General features: G+C 35.6%; 5 protein-coding genes and 1 non-coding gene across 6 annotated transcripts; 3 read left to right on the top strand and 3 right to left on the bottom strand.

The window, feature by feature from the left end:
• The first annotated feature begins 569 nt into the window (after positions 1-569).
• Positions 570-1,751, top strand: LOC130974658 (uncharacterized). The gene has a single exon (XM_057899519.1). The coding sequence runs from the start codon at positions 570-572 to the stop codon at positions 1,749-1,751; it is 1,182 nt and encodes a 393-aa protein (XP_057755502.1).
• A 12-nt stretch (positions 1,752-1,763) lies between these two features.
• LOC130974659 (protein MAIN-LIKE 1-like) lies at positions 1,764-3,104 on the bottom strand. The gene is made up of 3 exons (XM_057899520.1): positions 3,033-3,104; positions 1,877-2,317; positions 1,764-1,790 (listed from the first exon to the last, which is right to left on the bottom strand). The coding sequence occupies exons 1-3, from the start codon at positions 3,102-3,104 to the stop codon at positions 1,764-1,766; spliced, it is 540 nt and encodes a 179-aa protein (XP_057755503.1).
• A 1,322-nt stretch (positions 3,105-4,426) lies between these two features.
• On the top strand, positions 4,427-6,171 carry LOC130974660 (protein FAR1-RELATED SEQUENCE 5-like). Its single transcript, XM_057899521.1, has 4 exons — positions 4,427-4,504; positions 4,915-5,639; positions 5,773-5,816; positions 5,912-6,171. Exons 1-4 carry the CDS (start codon positions 4,427-4,429, stop codon positions 6,169-6,171), a joined length of 1,107 nt encoding a protein of 368 aa, XP_057755504.1.
• A 7,518-nt stretch (positions 6,172-13,689) lies between these two features.
• Positions 13,690-16,831, top strand: LOC130973161 (30S ribosomal protein S1, chloroplastic-like). The gene is made up of 7 exons (XM_057897588.1): positions 13,690-14,029; positions 14,692-14,967; positions 15,095-15,175; positions 15,540-15,821; positions 15,917-16,027; positions 16,213-16,299; positions 16,473-16,831. The coding sequence occupies exons 1-7, from the start codon at positions 13,739-13,741 to the stop codon at positions 16,578-16,580; spliced, it is 1,236 nt and encodes a 411-aa protein (XP_057753571.1). The 5' UTR covers positions 13,690-13,738; the 3' UTR covers positions 16,581-16,831.
• A 621-nt stretch (positions 16,832-17,452) lies between these two features.
• LOC130977679 (U5 spliceosomal RNA) lies at positions 17,453-17,567 on the bottom strand. The gene has a single exon (XR_009085362.1). It is a non-coding gene; the product is annotated as a U5 spliceosomal RNA (small nuclear RNA).
• A 771-nt stretch (positions 17,568-18,338) lies between these two features.
• On the bottom strand, positions 18,339-26,170 carry LOC130974223 (uncharacterized). Its single transcript, XM_057899009.1, has 14 exons — positions 25,921-26,170; positions 25,698-25,810; positions 25,487-25,583; positions 25,276-25,400; positions 24,331-24,823; positions 24,035-24,220; positions 23,501-23,794; positions 22,983-23,135; positions 22,233-22,387; positions 21,596-21,701; positions 20,535-21,479; positions 20,105-20,183; positions 18,941-19,288; positions 18,339-18,811 (listed from the first exon to the last, which is right to left on the bottom strand). Exons 1-14 carry the CDS (start codon positions 26,023-26,025, stop codon positions 18,618-18,620), a joined length of 3,393 nt encoding a protein of 1,130 aa, XP_057754992.1. The 5' UTR covers positions 26,026-26,170; the 3' UTR covers positions 18,339-18,617.
• Positions 26,171-27,737: the final 1,567 nt, after the last annotated feature.

Here is a 27,737-nt window from a genome sequence, read left to right on the forward strand (position 1 = left end):
ATATGGGATAGAAGCCAATTTAATTGAGCATTTTGTTTTTTAAAAAAATTGCATTTACTGCATATCTTTTGCAAAGAGAACTTGTTTTTAAGATAAAGAAAATTCATTCTAAATTCGACTTAAATTCCTCGTATATTTGTAGATGTTTCAGAATTCTTCTTATAAATTCTAGGGTAAAAAACCCAAATGAGCCAAGGAGAGCTCAAAATTACCTAATTCAGCCAAATGAAAAATCAATACGTGAATCAACCAGGACGAGTTATTATATAATTCGAATCAATATGATTCGAATTTGATTTGAATGTAATTCGAATTGATATGATTCGAATTACTAGGAAGCCAACAATTGAATGAAGTTCGAAACAACTTGTTTCGAATTACACCATAATAATTCGAATTACTATGAAAGCACATTGTTTAGTAATTCGAATCAACTTGATTCGAATTACTAGGTTAGGTTGTGACATTAGATAATTCGAAACATATAGATTCAAATTATATATATATAGTGCGAGCCAGGTCTCTATATATATGCCGTGAACTGATGTTGCTCTCAACAAAGAGCTGAGATGGCTAGTGAGGAGAGTTTCCTAGTTCTGGTACATTACAGAGGGTCGATTAAGAGAAAAACTCGGTCCGGCGTGAAGTTCACTGATAAGGATCCCCTGTGTATTATCGTGACGCCGACAACCACGTACGATGCACTTGTTAGCTCTGTGCTAGAGAAGCTGGGTGTTGAAGGCGTTAAACGGGTCAAGAAGTTTTTCTACCGCATTCCAACAGCGGTGCTCCATGACACCGTGAAGTTTGATTGTTTCACAATCGGTAGTGACGAGGACTTGCAGGTTATGTTTCTTTCTCGTAGGCAGTTTCCCGAGGTAAGGACACCAGAGCTGTTGGCAAAGTTGGTTGATGTGGTATCTAGCTCGGGTGGTTCGAACCGGAATGCCACTACTATAGCCGCGGTTGCCGGCTCGAGCTCGAGACCTGCTGTTGCTTCATCCTCTGCTCCTGTGTATGAGCCACGGATGCAGCCTGTTGCGTCCCCTTCGTTTGCCGTTGATCTGAGCGGCAATGTTGGAGACGAGGTTCGGTACGGGGAACATATTCCCACCGAGGTACATTGTCCCACACCGGCTGGTGTTGGTGATGGTTTGTTTGATGATCTAGATGACGATGACGTGGAACCGGATATGATCGCTGATGAAAGTGGCGATGATGTTGGAACTAATGTTCCGACAAGGGCTATAGGTGGATCTAGTTCTGGCACACAGCAGTATCCACCCCATTTTTCCTCATTGGACCTGGATGCCATGCGGCAAGAGGACAATGATCTGCAGGCCTCAGGATTTGGTGCTAGAGATACCGAGGGGTCTGCCGGTATGAACGAGTTCCAGGTTGGCCAACAATTTCAAGATAAAGATGAGGCGCTGTTGAGTGTGAAGACGTACAGTATCCGCCGAGGGGTCCAGTACAAGGTCGTTGAGTCTGACTACCGCAGGTATGTGGGAAAGTGTTCTGAGTTTGGGAATGGGTGCACATGGCTAATTCGGTTGAGTCTCCGACAGCGGAAGGGTATCTGGGAAGTGAAGCGATACAACGGACCGCATACATGTCTAAGTGTGGGAAACCTCCAGAAGATCCACGACTGTAATAACTGTAACGGGCCAGCTAACTTAACCACATGTCTGTTGGCGACTCGGCACATGCACCTGTACAGCCATGCTAGTGCCGCCGACGCCCAACTATAGCGACCCATCTCCTCAAGCCGAGCAACATATGGTAGCCATCTGATGTGTATACGATTGCCGGACTTGTCGGCAAACAGCTGCGTACCCAATAACATCATGATGTAGGCCCGGGCAAATCGCCTAACTGTCTCCTCATCTGCCCCATCTGCACACTCCGCGAATGTCTCCTGAAACCAGGTGCAGTTGACTGCGAATTTCTGCACCTGGTTCTCCGGCGGTAAAACACCGAGCAACTCATGGAACCACTGCCAAGCAGGTCTCCCACCCTCAATGTAAAGGTGGAAGTCCGTAAGGCAACCACTAACATAATCTCCGTCGACTGGCAACCCCAGCTGGTATGCGACGTCCTGAAGCGTGATAGTGCACTCTCCGAACGGCATGTGGAAGGTGTGCGTCTCAGGCCGCCACCTCTCGACGAATGCGCTGACTAGGGGCTCGTCTAGTCGGAACCATCTGTCGTTCAGTCTCGCAAGATGGTAAAGTCCCGCCATCTGCAAGTACGGGACATACCTCTCATCAAGACGCATCCCCTGTTGCCGCCTAACACTGGATATGCAACGACGAGGCTGGCCAATACATAAACCGCATAATTAGAACAGATGCACAAACCACTAACATAACGAAAACCATTAACAAAAACCGTTAACAATAAACCGCTAAAACAAAACCATTAACACAAAACCATTAACAAAAACCATCAACAATAAACCGTTAAGAAAACCCATTAACAAAAACCATTAACAATAAACCGCTAAAACAAAACCATTCACAAAAACCATTAACAAAAACCATAAACAAAACCCATTAACAATAAACCGCTAAAACAAAACCATTCACAAAAACCATTAACAAAAACCATCAACAATAAACCATTAACAAAAAGCATTAACAAAAACCATTAACAAAAACCATTAACAAAAACCATTAACAATAAACCGCTAAAACAAAACCATTCACAAAAACCATTAACAAAAACCATCAACAATAAACCATTAACAAATACTATTAACAAAAACCATTAACAATAAACCACTAAAACAAAATCATTAACAAAAACCACTACCCTACACTAATTTCCTAAACCACTATCCAAAAACCATTTACAATAAACCGCTAAAACAAAACCATTAACAAAAACCATTAACAAAAACCATCAACAAAAACCACTAGCCTACACTACTTTCCTAAACCACTATCCTAAACCACTAACAGTAACATAAACCATTATAAAAAACCATTAACAAATACCGTTATCATAAACCGCTTTCATAAACCACTAACCTCGTCGTTGATAACACCGGCGATATGAGCTACTCCATCCAAACGATAAAGCCTTCCCGGATCGTCCCCCATCGACAGATACAGCCGCTCTGGTCAAGCTCGTACTGAACGTTGGTCTTTTTCTCTGGGATTTGGTGGGGTTGGAGAATGAGAAAGTGATTCGAATGAACTTGGCTCGAACTCCTTTTATAGCCGATTCCCTTGTAATTCGAATCAACTTGATTCGAATTACTATGCAAGTCCGTTTTCACCTAATTCGAATCCAATTGATTCGAACTTCTCTAACATGCACTTCTCCTAGTAATTCGAATTAACTAAATTCGAATTCTATAGTTATAATTCGAAACAAGTTGTTTCGAACTTCATTGAATTTTGGCGTTCCTAGTAATTCGAATCATATCAATTCGAATTACATGCAAATCAAATTCGAATCATATTGATTCGAATTATATAGTAATTCGTCCTGGTTGATTCATGTATTGATTTCTCATTTGGCTGATTTAGGTAATTTTGAGGTCTCCTTGGCTCATTTCAGTTTTTTACCCTAAATTCTATCTAATCTTTTATGATGTGTTGACTCTTTAAAATATGCACTCACTTAGTATCATTGATGGAATTTAGTGAAATAGCAAAATTTATTTCATTTAATATAAATATATGCTGATAAGTGTTAATTTTGGATTTTTATTGGCTTTTTAGTCTATTTTATTAGATATAAGAGATATGGAAGTTGTTGTAAATTCTGTGAATTTTTTAATTTTATTAGTTTAAAAATTATTAAATTTAAATATTTAAAATTATATATTAAATTTTTAATAATTTTATTGTATATTTAATTAAACTGATTCAACTACAGTTCGATTCTGATTAAATTATTGAACTATTAAACCAGTCACTTGACTAGTTCTAACCCCGTTCAATTCTCACAACTTTGGGAAAGAGTTTTGTCTTTCAGACAAATAGCGAAAAACTAAAAGGAGTATTTACTATTTTTTAATAAATTTAAAAAAATAAAAAATGCTTATTTAAAAAAGAAATAATCTCCACATTCAAGTGTTTTAACCGTACAAGTTATACAAGTTTTTCACCCTAGACGTGCATGTTCTCTCACGTGTATTCCACGCGCCTTTCTATTTTAACAAAATTTTCAATCAACGCGTGAATATATAACTTCCTTTTTCGAAAGGATTTCGTTTCTTTTTTCGAATTTGCTCTGCATTTTTCGTGCCTTCTCTCTACATTCTCTTTCGGTGTTTTCGTGTGTTTCTCTTGCAAGCTCTGCGCGAATATATAATTTTGTTATTTTGTTTCTTTCTTCTTCTCGATTTTCATTATTTTTAAAAGCAAGCTCTGAAATCGTTTTAAAATCAAGTTCTGAAATCGTTTTGCAAGAAATGAATGATTCAAATTCAGACTGTCAACTCAACCAGAGCGAAATAGATTTTGAATTTGAATCCAATGAAGTCTCTGAGGTGAGGTTCAATTCCAATTAATCTTTTTATTAGTAGTTTATGATTTCTGGAGGTGAATGATGTTGTAAAACTTGCCTGTCAATTTTGCTGTTCATTGTTGATTGTTTGAATTGTATGTAATGTAGTAGTTTTGATGAATCTGTTGCATTTTATATTAGATTTTCGGGTTTAAATTAGGAATATTTGGGTGTAAAGTGGGAACGTTTGGGAGTATTTAGATGTTCTGACTCTTTTCAATTGACCGAGGGTGAATTATGCTATTGTTTTAGTTGAATTGTTTTAGTTTGATGATGAGTCATGAATCTAATTTTTGTTATTTTTTGATGATGGTTTTATAGTTTTAGTTGCATTCTATAGTTTATGCTTAGTTTAGTATGGTGTATTGTGGACTTTTTGGGTATATTTTACAGTCTTTCTGTGATGTTGATGATCACTTTGTTCCCAAAGTTGGGATGACTTTTAAGACGCTTGAAGATGCTGCAAAATTCTACAAGGATTATTCAAAAGCTGCATGTTTTTCTACAAGAGTTCGGAGCACAAATAAGAAGGGTAAGCTCATTAAGAACCAATTGATTACATGTAGCAGAGAGAAAAAATGGAAATCGAAAATATCTCCGACTGAGAAGACAAATCCATCAGCTGGTTTAAATTGTCCTGCAAGAATTTATATACACATATTCAAGGACATTGGTGTTTGGATCATTTCCAAGGTCGTGTTGCATTATTCACATCCCTACTGTCCAAATCAAGCAGAGATGCTCAAACAGCACAGGGAACTAAGCATGTTTGTGCGTCGTACAATAGAGAATAACGAGGAAGCCAGAATCAGACCACGCAAAACATACCAATCATTTGTGGCAGCAGCCGGGAGTCACCGTGAGTTAAATTTTATCGAAAAAGATGTGAGAAATTACATAACGAGAGAAGTACGGAATGTTTTGGAACTAGAAGATGCAAAGGAATTCAGGAAATACTTATTAAGAATGAAAGAGAAGAATCAGATTTTATTTTTCGAGCTCGAACTCGAGAACGATCAGTCGATTAAGATTTCCTTTTGGGCGGACGCAAGGAGCAAGGCTGCCTGCGAGTATTTCGGAGATGTTATTTCATTCGATACCACCTATAATACAAACATGTAATATTCTCTTCTAGTTTATGCTTTCCAGGTTTTTAAATCCGCGGCAGAGGTGCACATTGCATGTTTTTGGGTGTAGGGAGTGCTTATTTGGGTGTATTTAACGATTTTATTTCTGTTTTGTCATAATCAGGTATAATCCAATTTTTGGTTCTTTTGTTGGGGTAAATTACCACGGTCAGTCAACACTACTGGAATGCGCTTTGATAAAAAAAACAAAGATATTCAATCATTCAAATGGTTATTTGAATGTTGGCTTTGTTGCATGGAAGGAAATGCTCCGAAAGGTATTCTCACTGATCAATGCGCATTGATGCAAAGGGCTATCGAGGCTTGTATGCCCACAACAGTTCACCATTGGTGTATTTGGCACATCATGAAGAAGATTCCAAGCAAATTAAATGGCTATACGGGACACCTAGAAATCGAACAAGAAATGAGTCATGTTGTTTGGAACTCTCATACCAAAGAATCATTTGATAGGAATTGGAATGATTTTCTGATGAAGTATGGTCTTGTGGACAACAAGTGACTTTCAGGTATTGTCTTTTATAATCTGCAGCAAAGGTGTAAATTGCATGCTTTTTAGTGTATTATAGTCTGATTTAAGTGTTTTTTCGCAGAGCTTTACGAAAACTGTCATATATGGATTTTAATTTATATGAATTCCCGAAACAGCTCGCTTATCCAATTCATCAAATAATACAATAATTGCCTCGGAAGCAGGGAGCAAAGAGAGAGAGAATCGGATGCTGCAGATTTACATACCATCATACCGTGTGCAAAAAAATCCTCAATAGAAGCCCGGTTTCAACATATGTGCACTCACCAAAAGTTCAGAGAAGATGAATTGCATCACAAGATCAACGAACTCCGTTCTAGGCTATTTGATGTACGAAGTTGTAGAACAAGTTTCCAACTCAATATTCAACAAGTTTGCGGTTAAATACAACTCGATAGCAGCCCAAGTGAAATGCCAGTGCTTATTATTCGAGTCAAGAGAGATATTGTGCCGTCACACCCTAAGTGTGTTAAGCTTTGAACAAGTAAACAAAATGTCACCAAGATATATATTGGAACGATGGAGCAAAAACATAAAGAGGAGACACACACACATCAAGAGCAGCCACGACGAGCCACTGTTGGAGCCAAGAAGCAAGAGGTTTGACGAATTGGTGTTTTGTTCTCAAAATATATGCAAATTTACATCAGAATCTGAGAAGCTCACTGCCATTCTGCACCGCGCCTATGATAACGTCATGGTTGAGATGCAAGAACTGAAAGCCAAAAAGAAGAGGACATGTTCGTTATCTCACGAAGATGCTAACTTGGAATCCGTTAACGAGCTTCAAAGTCCTCCAAGGGTGAGAACAAGATGACGTCTCAAAAATAGACTAGGTTCAAAGTTGGACAAATTGATTGTAAATACCTCAAAGAAAAAGAAAATGAAAGCACTAAGCGAGGTAAAAGTGATGTTTTTTAAATAGGGTGGGATAATTGAGTTTATTATTGTTAATAGTTTTGCTAATATGTGAGATTATTTTTTTGTAGTTGAACCTTTTTGATGGCAGATTAGTGGTACAATCAAATTCCAGCCAATATCACGTATATGTTATGAATTATCACTTCAGAGATTCAGTAGCATATGACAGGTTTTAAGGTGTATAGTGACCCTTTTTGGGTGTACCGAAGAATTTTTTTTGGGTGTTTTCCGCATGCTATTGTTTTTTACATTATTTTTTTTTTATTTTTTGAGATGCTGCTGTTTGTGTTAGAAATTACTGTTATGAAGGGATTTGTTTTAAATTTACAATACATATACAATTCAATTCCTAAGGAGGATAACAAGTCAAATTTCTGAATCACCATAACTCCTGGTTAGATTTTCCATAAAAATATGTAAGCACAAATTTGGGTGTATTCCTGTTATTTTTGGGTGTATTATAACAGTAATTTGGCATATTAGTGGGTTCAGTTTTGTTTCCCTTGATTTTTTTCAACCTGTAATGACACCTATTGAATACATCAGAGATAGCTTTGGCAAACAAAATTTCTGCAAACAAACTTTATACTAAGATTGGATTAAATATTCACAAACTATACAAAAAGTGTTCAAACTATTCATATACTACACAACATTCACACTAATCATTGTCAAAATCATCTGAATCTATTTGACAATAAGGACTCAACAAAGTTGCACATGGTTTCGATAATCTTATTGATTCGCTTTCTCGGATGACTGTATCTCTATCTTGATTCATCTAATCAAACAGAATCCGGGAAGAGTATTCGACCCTGAAGTGGTCCACCTCTGCCTGTGTCCAATTGTCCCAGTCATATCTCCCCTTTTTAATATTTTCTGTCTCGATTATCTCGAGCCATTTCATTACATAAATGACACAATCAAAACTGAAAACAAAAAATAAATTAACACAATAAAATAGGACAGTAAGAGAAAATACAAAATTTTTAGAGAGAAAGTTTTATACCTCGTTTTCTGGCCAGGAATGTTGATATACGGTGGTTGATTTTTATTATCATCTTTCTTGAGAGCTCCCACCCCATATACCCTCATTATAGAAATTACATACCCCTAAAAACAAAAAACAAAGCAAAATATAAGACTACATTTTAAAACCTGGTTACACCCAAAGGATCCCATAGTACACCTTATTTTTAACAGCAGTACATCCAAATATTATAATGCTAACAACAGAGTTATACCCATGATTTTTTAGAGAAAACAGAATCAACTTACAACAAATGTATTAAGCTTCATTCTGGATTCGGCGGGACACTTCTTGTTATAGGGGTTAAGAATACAAAGTTTTTTTCTTTTTGACATCAGCCATCCATATCCACCAATAATCTGCGTATTAAACAGGTGCAAATATCTGAAGTTTGGCTAGATTACACAGTGTTTTAGTTTAGTTGCCACATAATGAAATAATTGTCATACGAAGCTTTTGAAATGAAAACTTACGAATGGATGGGATGCCAATTTTTTCAGGTCCAAGAAAGGGATGAACATTTTGTAGTCTTGAATGTCAAATGGCTTTTTTTATTTTAGCTGTAAGAACTCGCCGCTGGCATGATTCCCAATAGCCATATTCGGTACACCCAAAGAAATAGTTACTACATCGAATTACATAACATAAATACACCCAAAATTGAGTTCAATACACCTTACCACAATAGTAGGGGGAGACAGTAAATTTGTTCCTAAAATCTTTTAATTCTTTGTTTGTTCAGAATCAGACACATAACAGTCACAATCTAAAAAAAAAACAAAACCCCAATTTAATTACATCAACATTGCAGTCACAACTCATAATAAAATCATTAATCTTATTTTAATATTACCTCAGCTTCAATATGTGAACGAGCTTTTAGAGATGCGAAGTGAATTTTAGACAATTGCATTAGTTCTTGGACATTGAGGATGCACACAGGCTCCCAGTCATTAGTAATTTCATCATCATATGTCTTTACATGTGTTGGCCAGAGGTAGCACCTTTCCTTGAGGTCAGCCGACAATTCCTTCCTCCTCACAAGAGTTTCAAACTTTTCAAAAAAAAGGACGTCATGCTACACCTTTTGGAGCGGGGGAGTTGTATCCTCTGCAAATTTTAAAGCTGCTACAACCCCTGTGTTTGCAACCTACTGTACCAGTTCCTCTGTATCTTCAACCAGAATTGGGGTGTCTTGACTTTTATCCTTTTCAGATCCTGCGCGCCCCTCCTGAGTCAGAGTTTCTTCCTAACTTGAATCAGTAAAGCCAAGGCTGAATAATGACACCAAAAATTCTTTCGGTACATAAGATGTTGTGTTGGCGATCATCATCAATGTAGCAGTGGCTTGAGGGGGTGATTGACTGCACGGCGAGATATAAAATTATATAAGAATAAGAATTATAAATGATATCAAAAGAGAATTATATTGTCTATAACTTACATTTTAGAAGGAGCTGCTGGCACTGCAGGTGTGCCATCAGCAGGTTGATGGGGTTGCGGAGTGCTGCACGGTTAAAGAAAAGTTTTTAAATAAGAAAAAATTAAATCCACCTTAATTCACCAGATATACACCAAAATAAGAACCAAATACCCATATATATAAAATACATGTAACCACATATTATTCCTTACCCCTTAATTGTTTGTTCTCTAATTCTTACGCTTGGAGACTTTGGAGGGGTTGGTTCTCTCTCTACAAGGCTTGGTTCTGTTGTCTGCGATGAAGGCATACACATTTGAAGCGGAACTCTAACCAAGAGAAAATAAAAAAGTTAACAAACTCCCTTGAAATAGAACATTCAGAAAGTTGAAATTTAGTTGTATAACTCACATCTCTAGTGGTTCAGATTGTGACTGTGTTTCCTTCCGAACAACAATCATTTGTTGTTGAGCTGGGTCAGTGAATGATTCTTCCTCACCCCCAACCTGAAATCCACCCAAATCAAGTCAGAATACACCCGAATCATTGAATAGGAACACAGATTCTATTTTTTTTTTGAGAACTTACATAGCTATATATTTTACTTTTTTTTCCTGCCTTTTTTCTTGAATAAAACACTAAAGGGCTTTTTCTTCTATAAAAAAACATATACAGAATCAGAAGCAGAAGATGGTAACACAATAATTAAGCAAATGGCAATAGAAACAGAAATTACATGCATCACTGGGTTTGTTTACGCTGCTTTGATCCGTCTGTATTTGTAAGACAGGATCATTCTCACTTTCCAGGTTCACATTCGGAATTCTAAGGGCAAAACAAACATCATTCAGTAAAAGTAGACTAATTATTACATCAGGATTTACAAAATTCTATCAAATAAAGGATCTTACGTTTTGAACAAATCATAGTAAGCTTCCGTTCAGGGGAGCCCAGCTTTCGGCATCCTGAGAAAGGAAAAACAAATAATCAGCAACAAAAACACTTTAAAATCGGCATTATACACCCAAATTCAACATACCCCTGTACAGCCTTCTCATTTGTTTTTTTCTTTTTGGATTCTCTAAGAATTTGTTCTATTTCTTCAGTATTGATATCAGTTCTGACAATACATGCAAGAGAATAAATTAACAAATAAAATTTTTGATGATAAAGAGTAAGTTAGGTTTACAACGTATCTTACAGATCAAAGAATTCGCTATTGTTTTTGGAAGACGAATCCTCAACAATGTGCTTTCTTTTTTTGGTTTGTGCCCTGGAAATCAAAGAGCTATCAATTAGACAAATATAAAATTGACTATAAAAAAACCCTGAAAGCAATGCATACTTTTTTGGTGGATTCTGAAGTTTTTTCTTTGATTTTTGTTTTATTTTTTGTTTCGATTCTTCACTTCTGACAATAAATGAGAAACACTCTGTTAATACATAAAATTTTGATATAAACAGAAAAAGAAAGTAATGCAATGACAATTTCAGAATCTTACTCATCATCAGATTTGCTTTCACTTTCCGAAGAGGAATCCTCCACAATCTTCTTCCTCTTTCTGGATACCATTCTGGATAGCAAACAATCATTAGCAAAATATACCCTAAAATGATAAAATACACCCAAAAATATTACTTACTTTTTAGCTGACTTGGTGGGTTGTTTTCTTCTTTCTGTTGTTCCCTCTGAGTCTTGTTCAGGCTCAGACTCAAAAGAAATAGCCAAGTCATTCTCTGATGAATCACTCTCTGATGAACTTTGCTTCTTCTTTTTCTTTTTTTCTTTCTTTTCTTCCTCTTTCATTTTCTTTAATTTCTTTGTGAGTTCTGCCCTCTTGACGATGCCCTGAAAGAGTTAAAAGGTTAGTTTACACGAGGTATATAAATCAAATACACCTAAATTTGAGAAAGTATTCCGGTCAGTTACCATATGACCGTCAATTTCAGTTCTGATCCTCTGAGCCAGTGCCTCCCTATCCCAATGCATCATCCAGGGTGGTCTAGGAATTGCATTTGCTATCTTGTCCTTGTGTTTTGTTTCATGAAAATAGACAATCATCAAAGTATAGAGGCATTCATCAATGGATTTTTTCTTTTTCAAGTGGTAATTGCTTATGCCCTTGATGATGAAATTGAGGACATGGTCACCTCAATTTCACTCTGTTATGTTGTGGAGTTGAAAAATTGGAGCCATGTGGATAGGAAATACTTTGTTAATGGTAGTCGACAACAAGAAGGCCATTTGAATATAGAGGATAAAAATCCTCTTAAACATTTGGCGATCTTGATCATGTCAATGCCAATACTCATCATCTCGCCACTCAGGTTCTTCAAAGTTTTTTCGTGGAGCCTTTTAAAAATTTCTTTGTTCTCCTCGAATAGCCCTTTAAAACTAATTTTCTCGGGAAATAGGTCTCCTACAGAAACAGCAAAAAAGATCACCAATTACACTCTAAATCTCTTGAAATACACCCAAATATCAGCCATATATAAATCAATTTATTTCTTGATCACATGAGATCAAAAGAATATATTATAAAGAATAGATTACAAAAAATACAAGTATAGAGGTTTTATGTAATCAGTTGTCTGATGTATTCAGGCCAAGAGCAGCTCCTATTTTTTGGGTTTAATTCTTAATGCACCGTGCCGCGTGTCCAATTTGCTTTTTGGCAAATTAAAGGAATGTGCCAACTCCTTAAGAGTTTACGTGGCACATTCATCTGAGGGATGTGCATCAAACCCTCAAACTTTTCATGCAAAAGTCTTGTGGAGCATCTTAAATCCTTGGTTTGCTGTAAACAAAGCAAACGAGAATCATTTAATTAAGCTATATTTATACTAGAAAAAATTGAGTTCGTGTATGATATATATATATATATATATATATATATATATATATATATATGTGCTTGCATTGTATTTTTTGCTTGTTGTACTGTAAGGAGTAAAAATTATTGTTAGTAGACAATAACCTTACCAGTTATACTCGAATCTAATTGATATACAACCAAATATTAATCAAATACATCCAAATACCAGCCACATATACCTTTATTATCTTTTGGATTACATGAAAATATGAGTTCAAAATGATATTTAAGTCAACCAAATATGCATCAATGACACTACAAATACCAATTACACTCTAATACGCATGATATATACTCAAATAGATGTCACATACACCTTTATGAGTTTAAAATGATATTTAAATCAACCAAACATGAATAAAATGACACTAGAAGCACCATTGACACTCGAATTCGATTGATATACACCCAAATTTTAGCCATATACACTCATATTATGAGTTTACTTAAGATACAGTCAAAAATTTATATTTATACCAAGTCACTTCCAAACATGCAAACATTCACAAAAACAGATAAAAAAAATACATTAAACCATTCACGAAAGAGTACGTAAAACAGTTTAACAACAACCAACAATTATCTTGAACAGTTTGATAAGTATAGTAATATCTACTTTAAACCAAGAACACATAATAAATCTACTTAATAACTGCAAAATGTGATGATATAGTGTTTCGTGTTCGAAATCAGAAAGAGAAAAGTGAAAAACCTCTAAGATTAGTGAAACAGTACCTTGAATAATTTTCTTTTTTTTTTGTTGTTTTTTGATGAAAATTTTGAATTTTTCTTGTTGATTTCCTTTAGTGTTGGCAACTATTTTCACAGTTTTTTGAGAGATTTCTGAGTGGTTTGAATCTCGACGATTATAGTTTTGATCAAGGAAGAAGGAAAAGCGTCTTTCATAATAGTGAGTGAGAGCGCACTTTGCAAACGGTTGAGTGACGCGCGTGTTATCACGCTCGAGTAGGTGAGAATAAGTCTTTTTTAGACTTGACCCAATTTATAAAACTTGTAAACCAAAAAAGTTTGTATATATAACAAACTTGTTAAAAAAATAAACAAAATACTACATTGTATGTAAAAACATAGATGTAATATAGCGTGTACCACGTGTCATGGATTACAAACGTACACCAGCAGAATGTGACCAGTGATGACGTAGTTCACGATGCACCATAAATACCATGGTGCATGGAAAAAATCTCTGCAATATACTATTAATTTTGGAAAGATCGTATCTGAGATTAGAATAGAAAATCCCAGAGCGTAGTGAAGAAGGAAATCATGGCGTCTCTGGCTCAGCAGCTGAGCGCCCTCAGATGGTCTCCACTGCCGTCCACGTCTTCGTCAAGACCAACCACCACCCACAACCGCCGCACCCGCACGCTCCTTCCGGTGGTGTGTTCGGTGGCCTTATCGAATGCGCAAAACCGAGAGAGAGTGAAGCTCAAAGAGCTCTTCGAGCAAGCCTATGAGAGGTGCCGCACTGCTCCCATGGAAGGTGTTTCCTTCACCGTTGATCAGTTCACTGAAGCTCTTGAAAAGTATGATTTTGATTCCGAGGTTGGCACCAAGGTCAGTTTGCTTCGCTTCCGGGTTTTTTTTAACTGCAATGGAGTTTGTTCTGTCACTGGTTGCATAAAGTTTTGAACTTGATAAATGGAGTTTGTGGTTTCGGTGGAAGATGACTTTGAATTGGGTTTGTTGAAATGGTGTGTATTGATGAGTAATGAGAATGTTTAGTTAATGTGTCTGTCGTAATTGATGGTTGGTTGTGTATGAAGAAAAACAAAAAGAGGTAATTGGATCCAGAGCAAATATAGTTGTTTTAATTAAGGTAGGTTGAATTTCGTCCTAGGTGGTTTGGATTTGTTGAGAGAAGATCAGAGCATCTGCTTAGGTGTGTGAATCGGATAGAAGATAGACAAGTGGTAGAGGAAGACCTAAAAAATCATACACAAGGTGTAAAGGACCTCACTGTAAACATGATATATGAATAATATGATAGGGTACAGTTGATCCTAGCCGATTCCAACCAGTGGGATAAGGTTTTGTTATTGTTGTTGCAATTGTTTGATTAAGATGGTCTGTTGTTCACATAAGGTTTTATGATAGGACACGATGTCATTGACATAGTTTGATACTTTGATTCATTTAGTGGAAAAAGAGTTTTGTGTTGTGTTGTTTTGTTCCTTGAGGAAATAAGTTGGTTAATGGTGGTGGGTTTTTGTTTTCAGATTAAGGGCACAGTATTTGCTGTAGATGCAAGTGGAGCTTATGTTGACGTTACTGCAAAATCGACTGCATATTTGCCGCTGCAAGAGGCATGCATCCACCGAATTAAGCATGTGCAAGCAGCAGGCATAGTTCCTGGCTTGAGAGAGGAGTTTGTAGTCATTGGTGAAAATGAAGTTGATGATGGCCTGATCTTGAGTTTAAAGGCTATTCAGTTTGACCTTGCATGGGAACGCTGTAGGCAACTTCAAGCAGAAGATGCAGTTGTCAAGGGTAAGGTGGGTGAAGTGAAACTAAGAAACTCAATTTCAGTCAATGTTCAGTTCAAGTATTGTTTTTGCCGTCATGAGTTGTTTAATTTTCTCTATGTTTACATTAACTGGTTACATACACTTCGTCTTGCAGATTGTCAATGGAAACAAGGGTGGATTGGTGGCCGAGGTGGAAGGCCTTAAGGGATTTGTTCCATTCTCACAGATTTCATCGGTTAGCTCTTGACGTACTTTGACATTAGTAGCATTGCGCTGATTTTGACCGCACTAATAGTCAATACTCAATGTAGGCCATTTAAGAAAAGTTGAGGCTTTTTGTTGTAACCATCATCAAACTGGGATGCTTCATACCAAAGAATGAAAATCTGAAATTATTGATTCAGCACAAGTGTCGCATAAGAATATGATGCAATCTCCCTCTATTGTTGTCAATGTTGAAATAAAGTAATTCAATTTTAGTAAACCCCACTTGTATTCCTCAACGAGTTCCCATAGATTATTATGTTTAACTAAGAAGTTTCTTTGAATGTTCATTTCCATATTTCATTGCTTAGCCTTCTGTTTACTTTTCTTATTAGAAATTATCTGGAGAAGAGCTACTTGAGAAGGAACTCCCTCTAAAGTTCGTGGAGGTGGATGAGGAACAGTCCAGACTTATCCTCAGTCACCGTAAAGCCGCCGCTGACAGCCAGGGACAGCTGGGAATTGGATCAGTAGTAACTGGCACTGTTCAAAGCCTAAAGCCATATGGTGCCTTCGTTGACATTGGTGGAATCAGTGGTCTCCTTCATGTCAGTCAGATCAGTCATGATCGTATAACTGATATTGCAACTGTTCTTCAACCTGGTGATATTCTGAAGGTATTCCTATGATATTGTTAGTTTGTTATATTTTAGACATTTCCTTACAATTGCAGTTGTCTTGTAGATGAAAATTCTCACCTGTTCTTTGTTAGGTGATGATACTAAGTCATGATCGGGAGAGAGGCCGAGTAAGCCTTTCCACAAAGAAGTTGGAACCCACACCTGGTGATATGATTCGCAATCCAAAGCTTGTCTTTGAGAAGGTATAACTCAGAAAGGATGTCACATGTTTTGCTTATTTCAACTTCCTTGTTTTTTCTGCCACCTTTTTTGACATCCTTGAAGAAGCCAAAACCTTGATAAATCATATATACTTCATCACTTTCCATCAGCATTTTAAATTTTCGATGAGAATGATCACATTTTTACTCTGATTCTGTTCTTATAGGCGGAAGAGATGGCTCAGACATTCAGACAGAGAATAGCCCAAGCAGAAGCCATGGCTCGAGCTGATATGCTTCGGTTCCAGCCAGAGGTATCTAGCTATTGATTATTTATTTGTTCAAAATTCTATGTGCATTTGCATGTCAAAAGCATTCTTACTTTCAGTTATTACATTTCATCTTTGGGTTGAATATCTTTTTTGATACCTTTATGACATCCTTGCGCAATTTGATGATGAATATATAAAAATTATATGAATTGCAGAGTGGATTAACTCTTAGCAATGAAGGGATTTTAGGACCACTTTCTTCAGAGTTGCCTGCAGAGGGAGTGGATTTCAATGAGGTACCCCCAGCTGAAGAAGATTCATGATTCAGAATTTTGAGGGTCCTATGTTGCACCTAGCTCTAGATTTTTGCTTGTAACTCGAACAATATTGCTGTATAACAATAAGCTTATTGTTTTGTTTGGATAAGTTAATTTTTTCCTGCTGCTTAGAGAATACATTTCTTTCGAGTCAACAATCCCTCCTCTCCTACAAATTTCAGTTCTGTTGTGTTGTATTTAGCCAGATGAACTAAAATATTGATTTTCAAGAAAGGAAAAGTCAATTAATCCTTTTATTTTCTGATTATATGAAAGCTTTCCTGTTACGGAAACAAAGGAGCAATACAATATTAGTTTTTTGGATTTAGCTAACAATACTTTTTAAGTTGTTAAATGCGAAGAGTATTGTATTGAAGAATTAAAATTTTCGAAGCTTTTAAAAGTATATTTTTGTATTAAGAATACAGAAAAGTTGGACATTTGGATAAGTAAATTTTAACTAATACTTTTAGAATGTGTTTTCAAAATATGGAGCAAACCAATTATTTACTGGTCTGTGCTCAATGATTATATATCTTATTTGGAAAAAAAATAACGGTAGAAAAGCAATATTAGCTGTTCTATCCAGCCTATTGGAAACCAAATATTCCTCTTTTTCCCAAAGAAAATAAAAAAAAGACATTTATACTATCTTTTTGTCTACATCCTATTAAACCACTTATTTTTTAAGAAGTATGGGAAAGGGATAACTGATATAGTTAGTTACGAAAATTTACTTTCACAGAATGGTTTTAGTATTTTATATGAATAACAGCTTACCAGTTGAATCTCTAGATTTGCATGAGAATTTACTCATAATAATTAATCACATATATATAAACAAATAAATAGAACAAATATTTTAACTAGGATTGTGGAGCCCTCCTTAGAGAGCTCCTCCAAAAATTGGCGTATGCCGCATTAAGTGGCGAACACACGGTATTCTTTAGTAAAAGGCGAAAGAATAGTTCGCTCTGTGCTCACCACACGGCTCCGTGAGTTTGCGAAGGGGAAAGGCTCTCTTTTTATAGGCGATGAACATTTTTCTCTCATCACTCTACCCGATGTGGGCTTTGGTTAATACTAACACTCTTCTAACTCCCTCAATCACAACCTTCTAGATGATACCTCTGCAGTTTCCTGGAGCCCCAATTTTTTCTTTCTACATTTGTAAAGTGATTAGTCTTATTCCACATATTTACAATCTCTATTCTTGAGTAAAAATTTTAAAAAATGTGGGTTTACATCACCGTTTATATTTATGTGTTGCCAATTACTTGAACAGTTTCTTGTTCAAGGTAACATTTTGGGATATATTTTACTGAATATTGATAAATCAAATGCGTTTTTCTACGGATAGGTTTGTCCTAACCGCAGCTCTAATGTAGACTTCAGTCACAAAATCATAAAGAGTGAACGTGGATAAACGAGTGATCTTGAATGTTTGCTCAATGTATTAAGTGCATGTCTATATATGGAAGACTTAGAATGACGACGTTGCTACCATATTACATGTTCTACTGGGTGAGATCAGCGACATGAATTTAAAAAGAATGTCAGTGTCATAAATTAAGTCTAATTTCAACTTATCTTATTCTTTGACATAAATTTTAAATTTTGTTGAAAATAAGTATAGATATTAATAAGGGCAATTACACTAAATATTAGTAGCGTATTTTGGTTCAGGACAGGAATCATTTATAGATAAGAGATGTTCCTTTATTTATTTATTTATTTATTTTTGTTTAATGGGAGAATAAAAGCTGGAATAACTAACTAAATGATTGATAGTTAGTACTTTGGTATAGTGTACTTTCTAATAGCCAAAAGCAAGAAAAGCTGAAAATATATGGGATACAAAATTTTCTTAGAATTCCACTTGCTACACAAGATCTACATGGGAAAACTTTCTTTTCTACATTTGATCTTGGAAGATATACAACAAATGAACAAACTAACTTGTAAGCTCTAGAACAAAAGAAGGAAAAAGAGTACTTCTTTCCTTCACCTAGGTTATAAACTTATAATCCTATACAGGATTGGCTAACTTTCCTTCTTGCTGCTCTTCTTGCCTTTCTTTTGCTTCTGCTTCAACTGTGTTAGGCCTGCTGCCGATATCTTCACATTACCTATAAACGCGGCAACCAACTCGGGATCTGTACAGGCTTTCATCAACTCCTTCTCCCGGCTCGTAGCTTCGGACATGTGGCTGAACAGGTTCATTGCAGTTTTTGCAGCTATACAATAAAATGGAAAAATTATGGCACCATCATGAAATTATACATTCCTAGTTGATGATAACCACAAATTTAAAGCAGAATATATGGTAAATCGGTAACATGCAATTAAATAAAAATAAGTCATGCCTTTTCCTTTCTTCAGGGATCCAGGAATTATCTTCACTCTATATTTGTAGGACTGAACTGCATTATAAGGACCACAGACAGGAACAGCGTATAAGAGAATGTCATTAGGGAGTGGATTCCCAGTCAAGTAATCCACATCATTTAGTTTTTCTTTCTCTTCTTCTCCTATTTCATTAATATCATCTTCTTCCATTGCCACCCTATCTGCTTGGGAAGGGTTACTAGTACTCTTATTAAGATTTTCTTCGGTTTCACCAATTGAATGACTATCCAGTTGCTCCTTACAATCCCGAGATAAGTGACCTGCCTTCTTACACTTGAAACATATCTTTGGAGCTTCTGAAGGACCTGCCACAATAGACATTTTAACACACTAGGAAACATAATATGGTATAACTGGCACAAAAATGTCTCTCTCAATTTTAAGCGAAGTTCATATCACAGTGATCAACTAATAGATACGAGGTGATTAGGCTTGATCTACAAAAAAGGGCAAGGAATGAATGAACTAAGTTGTGCTCAGCTGGCATACAAACTTTCTTTTTTTTTTTTATGTTCTTAAACACATTATAATTACTTTTTTTTTGGTGTATGATAATATACATATATTAACTATGACATACATAACTTAATTGGCAGAATTTATGAACCAAACAAATAAACCATTAAATGAGTCAAGCTTGGATATTCTTTAGCTCAATTTTCGCTGTTTGGCTCATGAACCAGACTAAACCGACTAAGGAGTTTAGAAAGCCAACTTGGCTCATTCAATTGAATGAGTTGAGCAATAAGTCAAGCAGAAAAGTTCATAAGCTTTATTTGGGCAAGATATAAAACCATTCATATACTTAACCCAATGACTTGAGCTTTTAGATTGTAAATATTATTAGAGCTTCTACCCAAATGGTTTATAATTTGATCTTTATTACCCTCATTCTAATAAAAAAAGTTGAATTTTAGCATAAGTAACTAGACCCAATATATGGTCTGCCTAATAACTTTTGGAAGAGATGGTTCACAAATAAAAAAAAAGGCAAGTTTGAGCCAAACATAATGGTTTATACCAAATTCAAGCCAACTTGAAGATAACCCAATTTTCATCAAACTGAATCTCTACTAAACTCATTTTCAGAATTACTGGTGATGAGATTGGGAAAGGCTTACCATTTCCAGGTTTTATCCCTTTGTCTGGTGCATCTTTTTCACTTGATGTCTCTTCCTTCTTGTTTGACTTTCCAGAGGACTACAAGTACACAACAAAGACCCAACTTCAGAGTGTAACTCATAATGAAACTGTACCCCGGAAGATCATAAAGATGCAAGAATTACTTGGAGGTAGCAAGTATCAGTGAGAATTTTCATAATAAGATTTCTTCAATACTTTTTCCTTTTCTGATTTATTTAAAGACTATTTTAGGGAGAGGCATAACATTAGTCAGATTTTACATATGTTGGCATTATGGGATGAATTTGCAGTCATATGGATAATTCAGTTTAGAATGAAAAAACACAGATAGAACATGCTAAGACACAAAAATATCGGCTTTTCCCATGTGGATAGGAGGAAAAAAGACGTGCAAGTTACTGAACTCACAGCTAATAACGCCATTCGGATGCTCCTTTCTTCCTCATCTTGATCAGCATACTTCTCCTTTATCTTCTTAAGTTTTCCTTTCTGACCACGGCTGATTTTTTGACCACCTGCCTTTGAATTTTGAACTTCTTTTGCAGGTAGATTAGCAGAAATATCAGTTGCTTTTGGGTCATCCTTTCCATGTCCAACATTTGCATCTGCCACACCATGTTTCTGTTCTTTTTTACTTTTTCTTCTCTCTGCTTTTGATATATAAGGCTTATCCCTTACTGAAGGTTTGCTCTCTTCCAAATGATGCTCACTGCCCAAATCAATATTAGGGTTCTCAACTCCATAGTTTTTACTTGATTTAGCAACAGATCCAAGTCCCAGAGCACGATCAAGAAGTTCCTCAAGTTGAGGATTAACAGATGCTAAGCCATTTCCGCTAGTATCAGATACTTTTCCCCCATCACCCGAAGCCATCTTACTTGTCTCTTTTGGAGGCAAATAACTTGAAACTGTTGTTTCAGCGTTGATAGTAGCCGAACCTGTCTGAGATGTGTCTGCAGTAAAGCTTTCGTGTAAGGGCTTCTGTGAATCTGCACTCAAACTACCATTGTTTTCTAAGTCTGCAGCAGATTTTGTATCACTAACATCCTTCTCAGACTCTGAATCAGATTGATCTTCAATTGGACCAGTTTCTTCATTATCATCTACTGCTTCCTCTTCTCCTCTTACTCTCCTTTCATTTATATGTGATCCCAAAGAACTCTCATCCAAACGAAATAGCAGTCCAAAACCCATGATAAGAGGGTGTGGTGGAAGAAAATTTTTCTTTCCCCGGATCATGAAACTTCCAACTGTCAGATATTCGCCTGTAGGAGCAGTTTTACTAACCTGATGTGGATAAACCCACCACGCACTAGTAACAATTTTTGAATCCCATGCCTGGCTATGGCATACCTACATTTGAAAATGATAGGCATGGGTTAATGGCTAGCATTTAATTCCGGTCATGAAAATGAAACAAAATAAAGTAAATCTAAATGGAGCATGGGATGAGAAGATGTTTAACATACTGTAAAACATCCTGCTTGGTTTAGTGTAAGAGGTGGAACTGGTTGATCAGGCTTGTGATTCTTGATAACTGTACTGGAAGCACCATGGAGATCGGCATGCACATAGCTATTGCATATATCAAATCAACAAAATAAGAGAGAATCAGACATCAAATTATACTTCAAAATAAAACACTTTGGTATGTTTCAGAGTATCATAAAATCAATATTTACTTCTAAACCATGATTACAGTTGTTTCAGGCGCATCAAACTGCTACTTGGATTAAACATTTTGCTTTATTGACCGAAATGAAACAGTACAAGTAATTTAAATTGCACAATAATGAGAAAAGAAGTTGACTCCAGAGGAAACCACAATAACCAAACATAATTGAGGTGAAATATCTTAGACACCAAAATTTCAAGTCCTGATCCCATACTCTCTTTTTTTGTTATTAAGATTGCCAAAAAATAAAAAGAGCACAACTAGCAAGATGACCCCATTAACTTTAAGATATACTCAAGTTTTCTTGATATGAAGAATGTGAGTTTAAACCTTATTATTAATCATTACACAATAACTTTTATATGTCAATGTTTTAAACTTCAAAATTTAGTTAAGAGCCATGGTAGTGTAATACATCATTAGATACTTACAGATCTCCTTTTGACATATATCGCTTCACTATCATCTCATTTTGTTGGGCATCACGTCCACTAATAATCAAATAGTTCTCACTGCTAATGAACCAATTAAATTTCTCAAACCAGTGAACTTTTCGCATATGTGAAATTGTGGCAACACTTTTTTCCTGAAAATAAAATTGTTAAACAAATGAGCAAATTACATTAGTCTTTTATTTTAAGATTAAAAAGAATAGATGAAAAGTTGCAAAAGCAGTCATATATAAAATGATGATCAAGAAAAGAAAAAAGAAAAAGACTATTAGCTTGGTTGTCATGCAGTTCTACATATTGCTCATTAAGCGATAAAATGGCTATCTTTATCTAAATATTTATTTTATTTATTTTTGGGTTAGACAAAGAAACTAAAGACTGCTGAGGCACCCTCCAAAACAATAAAAAGACAGCAAAAAGGAAGAGCCTAATATCATAGATATAGCAAAAGGATAATTTTATTCCATGATCATACCATGGATTCATTAGCAATAAATAAAAGCAATGGAGAATATTTATTAAGAAAATAAGTTCATCACATTATAGGAAGAAAAATTACCAGAGCAGAGGATAAGATCCTCCCTTTTTTTTTAGAATTAAAAAAGCTTGCAAAGCGGCAGAAATTCCTAGTATTATGATCTGGTAACAGCATCTCTCTAATCGTAATCCAATAACTATTTAGCTATATATACAGTAGATTAAAGATATGCAAATCCAATTTATATCAACCTGATTAAGCTGTAGGCGAGTCTTTTTCTCTGCAGCTTTAAACGCCTTTTCATGCGCAGTTATAGTCTTTTCCTGTTTGCTCTCTTGCTTTTTCTTCAGTTCATACCACCTCCGAGCATTGGCATGAGCTGAGAGAGCTAAATCAACTTCAACCTTGAAAGCAAACATAATATGGTTACTAATGTCACATATTAAAAAGGGGGGAGGTGGGGTGGGGGAAATCACACATATTCTTGAGAAAGAAAATTCAACAAAACCAAATAGATGGTGAAACTGACAACACAAACTAATGGACCTTAGTGAAAATCTGAGAGTAAAAATGACTTATTGGCTTAGACATGGTTTATGATTGAATGCGATAATCGTCTAATAATCGAATCCGTATAACAAATATCCCACATAGTGGGATAAGACTTTGTTGTTGTTGTATAACAGACCTCACCTAGTACATAACAAGATTGTTCTTGTTATTAGAAATGAATTTCTACTTCAACAAGAAGTGATAAATAAATAAGAACCTTATCTACAGGGAGTGTCTTCTCATCATCATCCATTTCATCAAGATTGTTTGCCAACAGTAAAGTCATGCAGTTCCTCTCAAGATGGAGCTTGTCAATGAGACTAGCAACAGGGTTTCCAGCTTTCTTTTCATCTTTCACCATACGTGAAAGGTCATCCCAGTTCATACCCTTTGCAAGAGCTACACGAACAGCTAATATAGCAGCATCCACATCTTCTAAGTTGTATTCTATCAATTCTGCCATTTTAACACAGTGATCAGCTTCTTTCCTCAATGTGTGCACTCGATTTTCCTACACAGAGAAATGATAGATATAATTGTTTTACATGTTAGCACCATCAATGAAATCAATAATACTTGAACAGCAAGTTTTTTCACTTTTTTCTCAATTTCACATGAAAACTATGTCTGTTTATTAGATCTGAAAGAGACTTCAAATATTAGGACATAAACGTGTATTTAGTCTTATAAGAGGTTCTTCTTTTGGGTTAGAATCCAGTAACATGAGTGTGAGTCTGACATGGGTACCAACCTGATCCTGGCGTATTTTATTCAGCTTCTGAGCAGCTGAGTTTTCTTTGGCTTTCTGCTGTTGTTCAGACCTTTGGCTCTCAATTTTGCTGTAGAACTCATCCAAGGAAGCATCAAATGTCTCAAATTTTGTGTAATCCCTTGACTTAAACTGGTTGAGTAAGATTGGGCAGAACTCGTCATAAATCTGCATCAACATATACAGAATACCACAAAATCATTTGAGTATGCATTTTTGTCCCTAATTCTCTCCCATACTCACTATGCCCCTATAATTATAGAGAAACAGAATAAAACCTGGCTAACACTTCCTGTTTGAGAGGAAGAATCCTTCCCCAAATTTTGTTTCTGCATCAAAATGTATCCTTCAGGAACTATTTCACCAGAAATAACATCCAGCATCCAATCTTCAAACTTTGCAACAGCTTGGACCAAAGCCTGAACGGTAGCATCATCCCATGTTTTATCTTTGGGAGCTTTTGTATTGGGGATTAGCCCAGCATCTAATATTATATGCTCAGAAAGGGCAGGTCCATAACCAAGTGCCTCCCCAAGGACACTTTTCAATGTGGCAGATGACTTCCCGCCTTTACGGAATCCATGCTTTTCTTTTCCTGTATTAGCAATATCAGCTTCATTTCCATTTGCCTTAACAGCCTCATCATTGTCATCTTCCTTAGAGGTCATTAGCGCTGTCTGCAACTTTTGGGCAGTAGTTCGCTCAAATACTCGACAGCTTTCTATGGGATAACGATGACGTGACATGATTGCAAGCCCCTTATCGTCATCCCTGTTATTGATGAATTGCCATCATTCCAAATACTAGACATTTAAGAATTCCAATAGAAATTCTAAACAAGCACTAATAGTATAACTTAGTCAAAGCAATTGCATTATGATACCCAAGTAAAGTTATGTAATTAGTCCCATTTTCAAAGGACTACGATAAGTCCATAACATTCAGAATAAGGCACAAGAAAATTGACAATCCTACATATGTGCTATGTAAGAAATCAACATCTTATCACAGTATCCTTATCCTCCACAGCTATTCTAATTTGCTCTCTCAAGTCTTGACATATTCTTCTTTTATCACAAACTCCTACCACTGTTAAGCTAGTAAAAAGAATATAAAGTACAAGCATTCGGATTTTCATCTGTTTTGTCTATTAATAATTAATGTCTCACAGTTCTTACTATACATATCAACGATTTGATATTAAGACAAGCACAAGAATTAACCTATGAGATCGCAGGAGAGTCAGGACAGTAAAGTTAGCATCTGTAAGGAGGATGTTCCCCTGGGCATAGAGTTCCAATATAACATAGTTTGCATTCTCCCCCAATCCAAATTGAAAGAGAATAATCTGACACAGTTTAAAGAAAACAAAAATCAAAACATAAAATAAATTTCTACAAATTAATAGGAGAACAAAAAAGGTAGGGGTAATACCCTATCATAGCCAAGCTGCCTAACATCTTCAAGCCTCCTAGTCCGAATATGCTTCCTCAATTTGAGAGTAAAACCAGAAGGAGTATTGCTCTTGTCACTATAATAATCATGATCAAACAACCAATTAAATTAAGATTACTGATGCTCTATTATTAAAATTGAAACTATAATAAACAAATTATATGTAATGATGTGAAGATTGAAGGATTACCGCATGTACACAGTGGTGTGCAATCTGACGCCACTTTCCATGAGAAGGAGGACCTTTTCGCTTTCGCCGGATTCCGAAACTCCGCTACTGTTCATCAGCTTGAAGACATACGTCTGCATAATAAGATTGAGATCAAAATCAAAATTAAAATAATTAGTACGGATTTAATTTTGATTGAAGATTAAAAAAAAAAGAATATGAGAATAGAGAAGTGTTTTCCTACCTTGGGAGTGAGGTCGTAGACATTGGAGCAACGCATTCCGATCAAGCGACGAAGGCACTTAACCTCCGCCGCCACGTCAGCAGTGTTCATCCGCACCTTCACCATGTTTGTGTTGTGTGGGTTTAGGGTTCGGTGGATGAGAGAAAGAGGTTAGTGTGTTGAAGTTGAAGAAATGATCGGAATGCAGTGCTGTCTATAGAGTTGAGGAAGAAGAACGAAGAAGGAAGTAAATACGTCGTCGTTGTTTTGTAACAGAGTAACCAATCAAAATGGTACCAAAAAACCATCCCAAAACATGATAACAACAAATAAGTTTTAATAAATTAGATATAAAAATATATTCTAAAATATATTTTAGAGATAAAATTTTAATGTAAATTTTTGTTATTATTATTAGAAAAATAAAAAAAATTATTTTTAAAATTTAATAAATGTCAAGGGATTTTTTTAAAAAAATTAGTGTGAATAACTATATATTTTTGAAAAATAAAAAATTAAAGATAGAATTTTGTTTCGAATTTTTTTATGTATTTTTTAAATATTTATTCAAATGTTGTCATAAAAATTCGGATAGAATGGATAAGTCATTTACTAAATTCAAAAGTCTTTTAAATAATTGAGAGACTGTTTTTATCGATCGAATTCTACTAGAGAGCCAATGGAGTATTTGTATTATGAGTATAATGGATTATTTATTTAGCCCAATATGAGTTAAAAAATGAACATCCAGGATAAAATATTACTAATTTCTCAAACACAATACACTTATACTATCCAGAATAACCATCTGTGTACCAAAAATAATAAATATCTGATATTCTACTGAATCGAACATCCCTAAATCCCCCATTGTACACATTGTACAGATACTCCATTGACTTCTTATACTTCCTCTTATCGATAACATATTTCAAAAACTTTTCTGTTAATATTTCAAGTTCTGAATTGATAATAGTTAACCCTTTTTAATATGAAAAAATATAAAGAACCAACAATTAATAGTGAATTGATAATAGTTAACCCTTTTTAATATGAAAAAATATAAAGAACCAATAATTAATAGTACAGCCAACTGCATCTAACTAAAAAATGTCCAAACAAAAAAAATAACACCCAAACAATAACCTAATTTCACTCACATCCCAATCCAGGTAAAAAACCCACACAAATCCTTGTCCCTCTCTTCCTCCCATTGTCGTAACCGACAGCTGCACACCGCCCCTCTCTCCTATTCTCTACCGTATCCCTCTGCGAAAGCCGCACATCGTGTCCCTTTGTTCATCAGCCGCACGTCGTGTGTAACATCCTAAATCCTAATTAGCCTAAACTTTATCTCGCATCGTAAAGTAAAAGTTAGTCAAAGGTTACAACAGTTCTAAACTCATACGTATAATATATGGAAAGAATTAGTATAATTTAGAAGCCAGATGAAGGATATAATTCAAAAATAGGATTTAAAAAGCGCAAACGTACTAACGATGCTTCTAACTTAAAACACAAGATACATATAATATATATCAAAATATAATAGTATAATATTATAAGAATCTAGCCACGGCTCGCGGAGTTTAAGCCGACTAGCCATATACAGACCATACATGAAACCAGAGAGTAAAAACAACTTATACAAGTTTTGTTCTCTCAATACAAGCCTCTAGGCAAAAGCATAATACAAAAGTGAGAGATATCTACAAAATAAATCAAAAGAACTCTAAAAAGTAATAGGATCCTCCGCTTCTGTCACCATCCAAACAACTCACCGAGGTGGGTTGCGACATGCATCTGAAAAACACAACAGAAATATGGTATGAGAACTG

This window comes from Arachis stenosperma, chromosome 4 (genome assembly GCF_014773155.1).
Source record: "Arachis stenosperma cultivar V10309 chromosome 4, arast.V10309.gnm1.PFL2, whole genome shotgun sequence".
Lineage (NCBI taxonomy): Eukaryota > Viridiplantae > Streptophyta > Magnoliopsida > Fabales > Fabaceae > Arachis > Arachis stenosperma.